At 38.8% G+C, this 11,372-nt stretch overlaps 2 protein-coding genes across 3 annotated transcripts; one reads left to right on the top strand and one right to left on the bottom strand.

Moving 5' to 3' along the window:
* The first annotated feature begins 659 nt into the window (after positions 1 to 659).
* LOC145483971 (DNA repair protein XRCC3-like) lies at positions 660 to 6,196 on the top strand. Of its 2 annotated transcripts, XM_081462559.1 has the most exons (7): positions 660 to 1,258; positions 2,207 to 2,563; positions 2,791 to 2,915; positions 3,355 to 3,567; positions 4,275 to 4,306; positions 4,579 to 4,681; positions 5,652 to 6,196. In XM_081462559.1, exons 1-7 carry the CDS (start codon positions 1,201 to 1,203, stop codon positions 5,781 to 5,783), a joined length of 1,020 nt encoding a protein of 339 aa, XP_081318685.1. In that variant the 5' UTR covers positions 660 to 1,200; the 3' UTR covers positions 5,784 to 6,196. The 2 variants fall into 2 exon arrangements, with proteins under 2 accessions (XP_081318685.1, XP_081318684.1); XM_081462558.1 differs by lacking the exon at positions 5,652 to 6,196 and having other exon boundaries at positions 4,579 to 5,043.
* Positions 6,197 to 6,295: 99 nt separating this feature from the next.
* Positions 6,296 to 11,105, bottom strand: LOC145483970 (regulator of chromosome condensation-like). Its single transcript, XM_081462557.1, has 4 exons — positions 10,921 to 11,105; positions 10,151 to 10,347; positions 9,434 to 9,622; positions 6,296 to 8,719 (listed from the first exon to the last, which is right to left on the bottom strand). Exons 1-4 carry the CDS (start codon positions 11,003 to 11,005, stop codon positions 7,886 to 7,888), a joined length of 1,305 nt encoding a protein of 434 aa, XP_081318683.1. The 5' UTR covers positions 11,006 to 11,105; the 3' UTR covers positions 6,296 to 7,885.
* Positions 11,106 to 11,372: the final 267 nt, after the last annotated feature.

Here is an 11,372-nt window from a genome sequence, read left to right on the forward strand (position 1 = left end):
GTTACTGTCGTTTCTTCTTTTACCACATCAGAAGGACACGAGTTAATCAAAAAAAATATTAACAGACTAGAGTATTTTAAAACAAACAACCGTGCTCAAGAAGAAATAAAAGTCCTTCACTCCAGGTGGTTAATTATTTTAAGTGCCGACAACAAACGAAGGACCAAAATACAATGGACAGGCCACAAAACTCTCTAGATGTTTTGCATGGCTGCCCAACTTCAGGCGATGTTTATCCCTTAATTATAGCTGAGGTTTATTGTTGAATTTACATATTTTGATTCCAGGCCAATATTAATACAGAGAGCAAACCCCCCCCCCCACAAAAAAAATAAACAAACAAACAAGCAAACAAAACTAGTAAGATTACAGCTATATGAAAAGGACGGCGATGCTCGTCGTAAATTTTGAAAAGAATCCCTAAGAGGTACCAAGATCCTGTTTTGTGGCCATGGCTTGAATTTTTTTCACTCCTAAGAGGTACCAATTCTAAAACATCGCATTACCTTCTGTCATAGTTTTTTTTTTCGGCTCAATACCGCTGTATGGCCTCTTCTCTGATCTTACGCTTGCACTCAACTGCTGTCAACATATAGAAAACGCCCCTAGGAGTACCCCCCCAGGATGCTGGAGGACTGAGACAAGCTATTAAAACCAAACACCGGAAGGGACACCTATCATCAAGGCAGGAAAAAGGTCGGAGGTAAATACCGGCTATCTTAAAATGCTTGAAATCTGTCTGTTGTAAGGGATTTGTTTGGTAGCTTCTAGTCCCAATTGCATGACACGCGGTGGTATAAACTGTTGGAGCCCTCATCTGCGGTCAGCGATTCGGCCAAACATGGGTAAATACGTTAGCGGAATTTCCACTCTTCCTCCTTCCAAGATATTGAACAACAGCAACAACGTCAAAATTAACAATGACAAAAAAGAGCAACAAAACACTCAAAGAGGCGACTCTGATGCAGTCTGTACTCTACACGGTCATTATCCTGACTCTGCTGAACATTTCTGCGCGATTTGCCGTGCGCGAAGCGATAGAGAGAACTGGATTCTAGAGCAAGCCCACAAGCCCTTGCAGCGCGGTTCGCAATGGCGGCATGGCGCTTATTACGAATGACAAAACTCCTTTGACATTGTCAATGTTCTGGTAGATAAACAAAAGAGGTTTTAATTCAACGTAAAGAAAAAAGATATACAATGAACAGTGTGGAAAGGTTGGATGTTCATCCTCGAATAATAACAGCGCTAAAGAAAGGTAAGATCTGAAAGTTCCCCGGGATCCCGCCAAGATCGAGGCGCCAACTGAGATGAATTGTCAAGCTCAGCTAACTAGCTCCCCTTAGTTTCGAATTCGCTTGAACTCATACGCTCTATGCGTATACCTGGCCTAATCTTTACCATCCTTGTTCTGAGGTGAACATATTTATATGATCATCGCAGCTACCAAACTCTTGACAGTACAGGCGACTTTCTCAAAGACATTGCCTCAACTCAAACCTGGCCTGCAACTGACTACGTACTGTCACTCGTGATGGAAGGGTTGGTCTTGCTCCAACGGACAGTCAGTAGGGTAGTGCAGTTCTGGTCCTTCATTACATGACAAAATGAGACATATCTAGATGCTTGGAACCATAAAAAGACATCTCTAGCTAGTGTCAGTTGACAGTACGGGAGTTTCAAAGTCTTAATGTCCACTATAGCTGACTAGTGATCTAGCATCCATAAATTTTTAATGCAAGGTGTACATCTCAAAGATTATTGGGTTGCAGTACAGTAAATTACAATATTTAGAGAGGAACCACATCAGCCTTATCTGGTTTTTATGTGGGTCCTCTGTCCTGGTTGAATTGGAATTTGGAGATGTTGGTTTCTGTAGAGGAAGGGAAACCGTAGAACCTGGAGAAAAACCTTGGAACAAGGCAAGAACCAACTACAAACTCAACCCACCTATGACACCAGGCTGGAATCAAACCCGGGCCACATAGGTGGGGTCAAGCGCTCTCACCACGGTGCCATCCCTGCTCCCCGTAACAGAAGAATGGCAGGAACCAATTCTAATCTTGGTGTCCATTTAAAATATGTGTATCTTGTATAGTTGCCTGGCTTGTATAGTTGTCTGTTTAGAGAATAGTCACGGTATTACATTTACAGCTTAGTATTTAATGTATACAATTTACAGTTATTGGTTTTAATCTAATTATAGCAAAGTTGGCAAGCCAAACCGCAATTCTTTGCATGTCAGCATCAGATCTGGAGAGGACCACAAAGCTTTCATCGTTTGATGTCTCCATTCTTATAAAAGCTGTGGCATATTCTCTTCCGTGTCCAACCATGAGAACAGCCCTGTCATTATGTAACAATGATACTCACTATCACAGTTCAAACAAGGGACATAGATTGTCTTTAGGGTGCCAAATATTGGATGGCTTCCTACGTGGGGGCATCCTGAGAGAAGGCATCACAGAGATTACAGGAGAGAGTTCCTCTGGCAAAACACAAATTTGTTTACAGCTGTGTCTTTCAGTTCAGTTACCACTTGAGCATGGTGGCCTTGGAGGGGGTACGTGATCTAATCATTCTGTTTGCCCTTTCTCCAATTTCAAAATCATGAACTTAAAACTTTATGCTACCAGCTATATATTTTCTCCAGGTTACAGTTCCCTTGCTGATATCATAATCTCTGACTTTCTGTTTGACAATCCAGTGTACACAATACATACATGTATTTTTAAGAGAATCAGATGTTGATGCTAACATCAGTGACTACTTAATATTCTTTTTAAACAGGTGCAGTTTACATTTCAACTGAGGATGTTTTTCCCAGCAAAAGACTTCATCAACTGACACAGAGTTTTGCCAAAGGGGAAGCCAGTCCCACTGACAATATTTTCATTGAACATGCAGCTGATGTGGTAAGAGAAATTAGTAAGGAAAAATGAGCTACACCGTTACCTAACCTAGCAAATCTCCTGTGGTTACCAAGGGGCAATCTCTGCATTACTTTCAGTGCTACCCGCATTTGATTCTTTATACCCAAGGGCATAAAATATAGAAGACTTTTCTTGATAATCAGTTCCTGCATACAGTGTAACTCTCACTTTGGCAGAAAGAAATCTCAATCTGATTGAAACTGTGTCAGTGCTTCAAATAGTAGGTTCGCAATGAATGCTACTGGGCTCCTCTACTTTCTTTCATGGGAAGAGGCTGTTCGTAGGCTATGACCAGGCAGCAATCTTTTGGGCCTTCTCTTCTAGTCACTTAAGTCTGTAAAACAAATTAGGAATCAGAGGACTCACAACTGAAAATCAGGCTAAGATAAAATAATCAATATATTTCTCAATAACATTACAGGATGACTTACGGAACATCATAATGCATCGCTTGCCTGTGCTGCTGAATAGAGGAGCCATTAAGCTTGTGATCATTGACTCTATTGCCGCCCTCTTTCGTGTGGAGTATTCACTTGGAGAAACATCCAAGCGAGCAAAGATTCTCAGGTCATTTGGGGCACAACTTCACAAACTTAGCAATCTGTATTCTATCCCAGTTGTATGTGTGAATCAGGTTTGTGTCTGACCCTTTGTTTATCCAGCTACAAATGTTGATTCCTGGGTTTTTGGCAAATGATTTTAACATGTTATTACCACCCGAACAGTTGACAATTAAATCTAATTAGCCAAATTGTTTTAATAGTGTGGTAACCAGAAGTGGACCATCTTTGGTGATCCGAATGTCGTTTAAAATGAACCTGACCAGAAGTGATCTTCAGAGAAAACCTGGGAATTGTTTTACAGTAACTGTATTAGTAAAGAAGGCTTTAAATCAATTTTAAGAAAATGTTCTAAAGACATCCTCCAATTTTGTTTTAATAAAGAAGCTATTTTGATTTCAAACAAGAAAGATGATTTTATTTATTATTAAGTTAATAAGGTATTTTAATTCTAATTATTGTTTTATTTTTATCTTAGTTATTTTACTATTATAGCAGGTCAACATCAGCCTTTTGGCTGCCGATTCAATAATGTTCATTCAATCTGGTAATTATAAATCTGCTCTAACAAATAAAGGATTGATTGATTGATTGATTGATTTGACTGTCAGAATTTGATATTAAACTTGCAATTAATGACATTTTTTATGTTCCTTTGTTTTTTAAAAGTACTTGATTGCACACACAATTTATATGCACAACTCTGCAAGTTAGCTATTGTATCCTTGTCTTTTTTCATTTATCATTCATACATTAATAATTTTGATTTTCTACTTTCAAGGTCTCTGATGTTATTCAAACTGAGAAGAACAGGTTTGTTTTCATCTATTCTAAGTTGACAATATAAGCCAAATAAATATTTGATAGAATTCTGAAAGCAAACGGTGTAATGAAGGCATTGAAAATGTCATCTGGAATCTTTGAAGTCTATGCACTTATTTTTTTTTAAATGATTATCCTATTTCAGATAATTAATGCATAAAAATACAATCATTTATCATTGGTCCACTCTGTCAAGAAAACAATTTGAAAAAGTTGTAAAATTACCCACTAATCATGAACGTTCTCATTTTTCTTCTTGTCAGATGGATGAGTGGAAATAAGGCAGTAATTCCTGCTCTTGGAATGGCTTGGTCCAGTATGGTGACCGTGCGTCTGATGTTATCCCGCACAGAACAACTGCTGCAGGTATGTGTGTGTTTTGTAGAAGCAGGCAGGATTTCAGAAGTAATTCAGTCAAGGCTAGAGATTAATTCGCTGTTAGTCAGGATCAAAGAACTCCAGTACAAAGTAGGCAGCAAATTATTGATTGTAAGCAGGCAAAAAAAGGTGGCTTCAGTGGAACCCCACTAATGCGGTCACTAAGAGGCCATGAAAATTTGGCCGTATTAACAGGGTGGCTGTGTTAGTAACGAGGTAGAGTCAAACAGACCTCTTGACTGGTCTAAATTGAATGGTCTTAACAGATTTACCACTAACAACTGTTCTTTAATAAGCAGCCAGTAGGCAGATATAATTTTAAAAACGTTGAAACTTCAATTGAAGTACATACAATATTAACAATGGAAAGAGTAACATAACTGGTTTGAGTGGCTGTATAAATTGTGTAATGTGTAATAAAGGATTACACAGGTTGGGATTTCAGAATCTGGCCGTTGGTCTCTGGGAAAGTGGACGTGATAATGAGGTGACCGTATTAACATGGTGACAGGGTTCCACCGTACCAGCTTATTTTGACAGGGCTGTTCATGCATGTCATTGAGATTTGTGATTGGTTTTGGTTTTTTTGTCTAAAATAAGTGCTCCCTTAATGACAATAATGACATCATTTGGCAAAACAGCTTCTTGTCGTCAGCATTGCACTTTGAGTCAATATATCATGAAATTTATGAGGAAAAGATCTTGGTGTGCATGAGAGATCAGTGGAGAGAGGAGTGTAGTGCAGGGACAGCTGTCATTAGTCTGAATATTTCTGACAAACTATATTCCTTCCAGCTGGTTTTCAGTTTCATTTGGAAGCTAATAATGGCTATGTTTCAAGCCCTGTTTTGATGTATTTTTTAAAAGCACCATTGCAGTTTTCACATCATGTCACTTGTTAGATTTATCCAACACATTTACCCCTTTCTAATTTGTTGCTGACCATTTAATTCTTCAGGACAATGGCCTCATAATCAAGAGACATCTAAGAGTCGTGTTTGCACCTCATCTTCCAAGTTCCTCTTGTGTATTCTACGTAGATGCTGCTGGTGTTCATGGCTATCAAGATAACACTGACGGCTTTGGTTGAATTACACTGTGGATCTACATGATTCTCAGCTTGGTCAACATGAAGAAAGTCCTGAGTATTTATAGTTGATGTCGCAACAAAGGCCTCAAAAAGAGGGTCTTATGGAATGGGCTTTTCAAAAGGGGTCATCCCAGGAGCCTCTCATGGTGCCACATAGAACTTCTATGAGGAAGTGGCCTGAAATTTGGACCAAATGGGGCATGAAAGCTCCCTGCCTGAAGATTCAAATATGAACTGCTTTGCATTATTGAGGAATAAGAGGAACTGGAATTAATTATTTCTTTTGTTTTTTTACCCCTATGCTTCAGCATTAATTTAGAATTTTGATTTATTTTACTCCTCCATTCCTAAAAACTGCCAAACCCATCCTTTTGAACTTCATTGTTTCATACATGTAGATGCCCCTTCGCCACTAAGAAACAGTTTTGACAACATATAATTTGTTATAATATTTTCACCGGCTGATTAACTGATTTCCTGGGTGGCATTTGTCAACAGTCATGGAACAGGTCTTTTTCTATTTTGTAAAAACGAGTTTATTGATATCACTGGCAGCCACATTTGAACTCCAAGGAGTAACTCATTCATGATTAATTTTATCATCAAAGCAAAAATATATCACAACAATCTGACATTGATAGTCAAGTTCATGTATCAAAATATAAAATAAATTAAAATTGTTGCTACTGTATGAGCAGAAATGTTTAGTACCTTATTACTTACATTATAGAACTGAAGTTAAGAGAGAGAGTTTTAGTGGAGACAACAAAAATTTATGGTGTAGAAAAAGTTGGTATTGGTGCAAGTCAAAAGTACCATGAACACTTTAATTTGATTCTGACAGGTCAATAATTTGTGCAATGACCAATCACAACAAAGTTCAGGACATGCGAGCAAACCTCAAAACCACAAACCAAATTTAATTACTGTTGCTTTTTGTGGTTTAGTTTTCTCCCGCCTAGTTAGCCTTTTCCTCGATACACGATAACATTCCATAAAAATTTCTGGTGTTCACGGTTTTCCAAGTGTCACAGTAATATGGGTGTAAGGCGAAGCTATTTCACAGACAAGCTGTTACTGTAGAAACAAAACCTTGTAAATTTTTGAAATCTCAGCAACACCTACAAGTCTACATGTACATTGTAACAAAGAGGATTTCAGAGTGTCTTTCAAACAAATTGGCAGCCTCTTATAAGTATCTAGAATGACTTTACTTAACTCATGAAACATCTAAAAATAAGTCAGAAATAACCAAAACTATTGAAAGAAAACATTGAGAGTTATGTCTAATAGAATCTAATTGTATACTACTGTATTTCACGGGTTGGGTAAAATCATTCTTTAGATCTATATGGTATCTGTCTAACTGTACAATGTTCTTGTTTGTTCTAGTTTGAAGAGAACATTGAAGTTGATTTAATTCAAATGGCCAGTTTGTATTTAACACAGTTTGGCCTTGCTCCTTATTTCGAAAAAAAAAAAAAAAAAAGAACTCCAAATTTAGAAAGCAAGTTTTGCTATTCATATTTGCCAACAATTGATCCTTTGTTGGCACATTATACAAACATATTTCAGATACAGCAAGCCTATTTGAATTTCCACTTATTCATGTAAGGTTTAATGGTTAATTACATGCACTTGAAGATTAATTTATGCATGCTTGGAATTAATAATTAAACATTTGGGTAGCATAATTTAAAAAATATTGCTAAACATTAATCGAGTGACAAAATTATAACAGAATGTTTTGTAAACTACAGATTGAAATTTTTGTTACTCTGTCTTGAACAGAAATAAGACAATTTCTTTAATACATGTAGCTGAATAACTTAATGTCATTAAAAAGGAAAAAGAGAAAGCAATATTAAAAGATGTTAAACAACAACAAAAATGATACTGTGTGACATTTCTGTATCCTGCAGCAGAATGGTGAGGAGCTGCTCCCCCCTGACTGTCCTCCCTTTGCTACTCCCCCTCCCTCTCGACCCACTATCTTTAAGTTAACTACCAACCTCCCCCCTTGCTCACTTAGCTTACAGTATCTCATCTGGGTCTGCCCCTGGTAACAGATAACTGTATGCATACTATGCATTATTTATTTCTCATTGTTTCTTGTCTTTCACTAGCATAGCTGTATGTTGTCCTCCAGAAGACACCCCTAACACTTCATGGAGGTCAGACTGCAAGTTCTTCCCTTCAACTTTAGTGGGTAAGAATTCATCCTCGTCTTCCCCTGTACCCAGCTGCAGACAACTTCCAAAACCCCATGAGTACAAGTCACCCTTATTTGTGACTGCCAAGCTGACAGCTTCACCACAAGCGACCTTGCGAATGGGGTTACCGTCCAATGCCATAACCTGAACTGGGGTCGACGTCTCTTTTGCATCATCACCTAAACCAAGCCTTCCATACTCTGCTCTTCCCATTGCGTACACTTTGCCAGATGAATCTAGTATGATTGTGTGGTGTTGGCCACTAGCTATGCTGACACACTTATCACTGTCCACGTTTAAAGATGTCAGGGATTCAACTTTCACAGGAGCGTATAAAGTTTCCAAATCTCCAGTTCCTAGTTGACCGTAGTTGTTTAAGCCCCAAGCATAAACTGGTCCATCTTGAGCAACAGCAAATGTCGAATAGCTGCCACAGAAAATGTCTTTAAATTTAAGTCCTTTCTTCTTGTCTCGCACCTGTTTTGGGTTTAAGATGTACTGTAGACCCCTGCGGCCTCCTCGACTGGTAAAACATCCCATTATTCTTCCTAACTGACCTTGCTCTGCACACCCCCAAGTGAATATGTTGCCGTTCTTTGTTAGTGCAGCTGTATGATCATTTCCTGAAGCTATTTTGATTATGGGGTCATTTTGAAGGGTTAGAATAACAGTAGGCTTGTGCTTGATGCCATCTGCTTGAAGGCCCACCTGTCCACTGGCATCCTGTAAGAGGGTAAAAGAAGATCCATTACAATGCAAAAACCTGTCTTCATTGAGGCTCCTGCAGAGAATTCAGCCATTAAATAAAGGAAGCTTTGAGGAAATAGAGGTCAGTTTATCAAGTATCAAATCCAGACTCAAAGTGAAATCTTGTCGACTTCAGCGCTTTACTGCAATTCTTATGAAAAGTATTGAAAAAAGTGCTGCCTGGTCATCTGGGACGGGTAGAATTTCTCACTGGGCATTTGCCCAATGTGCATGGGCTCAGGTTTGTTGCTGGCCAACTTTGAGAGCTACCTGTTCAAAGGGCAAGCTGAACTTTCATTTTTTTTTTCTCAAGCCCTGGTATTAGTCTGCATTTTGCAATGATCATAGCAACAAAACATGTCCAGTGTAAAATGTACAAGCTTTACACTAAACAGTTCAATTAGTTTTGCAACTTGCATGTTCCTCATCAGGCTTATGATGAAGCAATACATATGTATCAGCCTGGCTTAGTTTTTCTCAAAAAAGGTTTGCTCAGACCAGACCTACAATGCATACAGGTGCGCATAGGTTGGCATTCTTCTGGAGTTGTCTGAATTACACTTAACACCAAGCTGTTAAGACTCAATACCGAATTGAGTCAGTAGTACAACCATTACAGCTACTAGTCTTTCATGCAGGAAGGGAGCACACTGAGTATGCACTGCAGATCTATTTTGGACTATAAATTACCCTGTATGTTCCCCAGCCATACACAGTTCCATTGTCAGATAACGCCATTGTGTGACTGTCTCCTGCTGATACCATGATCACATTAACAGTTTCCATCTCTTGTACTGGTCCAGCTGTAAACTCCTCCCCACCACTGCTTGAGGTCACTCGACCGAGAGCACCTTCGTCATTACACCCCCAAGTGTAAACCTGCGTAAGGAAGCAATGACTGTTATCTAAACTACAAATAATACCTGTATCTAGTCTTGTTTTTTTGTTCCCTCTTTTCTCATCTCTGGAAAAATTACTTCCCTGTCTTCAGATGGGTCTTGTAAGCTGTACAGCAACTGGCAAATGTAGGTTATTAAAAGCTGCTTTGCCATTATATGACTTATTGTCTGTTTTTTAAGCTACAGAACTGCACAGCTCAAAATATGCCTAACACTTTCATTCATTAATGATGCAACCTAAGATTAACAGAAAGAAAATTCTGGTTAAGTTCCTTCTCCCTGCAGAGCTGAGATTTGTTAGCATCTGCATTTTGTCCAATCAAGACTTGTGGATAATGTACAACTTCTATTGTGACATTAGCAATAGGACATTTCTTTGATGTGTTACTGAAATGATTTTTCACTTTCAGATAATACTAGTTGTCAAGGGTTTATCACCGTGAACTTTACCTGTAAAGCAAAAGTAATGAAACTCATGTGTTTGAATAACTAATTTTGCTGTGATTACCTTTCCTTTGTTAGTGAGGGCCACAGTGTGCATTCCTCCACATTCCACTTGAACAATCTCCAGGTCATCAAGCCCTTTCACAATCGCTGGTTTCTTTCGTTCTAAAATATCTTCCCCTAGACCCAACTGACCAACATCTCCCTGGCCAAGTGTAAGAACATGACCAGTTTCTCTGAGGTCAGAAGTAGCAAGTGCCTCTGTAAAAAAGAAAAAAATGTTCACTGCATTAAAAGCCAGATTGAGGAATATAAACAGCAGGCTGAGCAACTCAAAGAAAGTCTGATTTTGCAGCCCTATCCTTCACTCGTCTGACAGCAGATCCCCCCCCCACCACTCCATCAACTCTTGCTCACAATCCCCGTTTTTTTCCCAAAATGGCCTCTTAGTGATTTCTGCTGCAATTTTTGTTGCACTCTAGCTAGCTCAGGGCTTTCATTAAGAGCTAGGCACCAGTCAAATTGAGAAGCTGTGAGGATGATTTGCTTATCCGGTTGGACCATCTAGAGGAAAGTTTTTCTTATATTGAGCATCACATTTCGCAAGTCTCATGGACCGGTGTAAGCTCAAAAACTGAGCTCACATTTAAGCTCATGAAGCTTCTGATGGAGTTTGTAGACCTTTATACAATGCAATTTTAAAAAAATGCTCCAGGAGAGCATCAGGATATTCTGAGGATAGCTAACGATGAGGAATTAAATACAGAGGACTGAAGAGTGTTGAAATACCGCTATACATGGACGAGACAAGATTCGCCGGTTCAGTAACTTTACCTCGCTTTTCCTTTTTCTTGTCATCTACTTCTTTCGCCGGCGCTTCTGCTTTCCTTTTGGTTGGCTGACGTTTTCTTGCAGGCATCCTAAAGTCCTGAAATGATTTTCTTGCTAAACAGTGCTATAAACAAGCGAAAAAAGCTAAAATTTCCGCGAAAGAATTGCAACACAACCAACCTCGTGGAAATGGCTGAGAATGTGCGCGCGCACAGATGGCGGGAGATTTGAATCAGTCCCATGGGAGTAAGTTTTTGAAGTTTTTCGCCGAATCATATCATTTGAAATTTATCAAAATCGTTTAACATTTAGTTTAATTTCATCTCAGAATTACTTAATATTCTGTGGGTAAGTTATCGATCATTAATTTGTATTTTCCTTCCCATTTATTTTTTATTCCCCAACCTGTACCCCGCCCTTTCCCCGTTGGTAAATATTTTGACAATTTCACACAT

Source organism: Orbicella franksi, chromosome 4 (assembly GCF_964199315.1).
Source record: "Orbicella franksi chromosome 4, jaOrbFran1.1, whole genome shotgun sequence".
Lineage (NCBI taxonomy): Eukaryota > Metazoa > Cnidaria > Anthozoa > Scleractinia > Merulinidae > Orbicella > Orbicella franksi.

Bases quoted from the DNA above. Each gene is read 5' to 3' on its own strand.
- LOC145483970 (XM_081462557.1), bottom strand. From the start codon at position 11,005: ATGCCTGCAAGAAAACGTCAGCCAACCAAAAGGAAAGCAGAAGCGCCG. The intron at 9,623-10,150 runs GTAATCACAGCA...TTCCTTACGCAG, and splicing joins CCCTCACTAACAAAGGAAAG to GTTTACACTTGGGGGTGTAA. The intron at 8,720-9,433 runs GTAATTTATAGT...ACCCTCTTACAG, and splicing joins ATGGCTGGGGAACATACAGG to GATGCCAGTGGACAGGTGGG.
- LOC145483971 (XM_081462558.1), top strand. From the start codon at position 1,201: ATGAACAGTGTGGAAAGGTTGGATGTTCATCCTCGAATAATAACAGCG. The intron at 2,564-2,790 runs GTACGTGATCTA...CTTTTTAAACAG, and splicing joins GCATGGTGGCCTTGGAGGGG to GTGCAGTTTACATTTCAACT. The intron at 3,568-4,274 runs GTTTGTGTCTGA...TCTACTTTCAAG, and splicing joins CAGTTGTATGTGTGAATCAG to GTCTCTGATGTTATTCAAAC.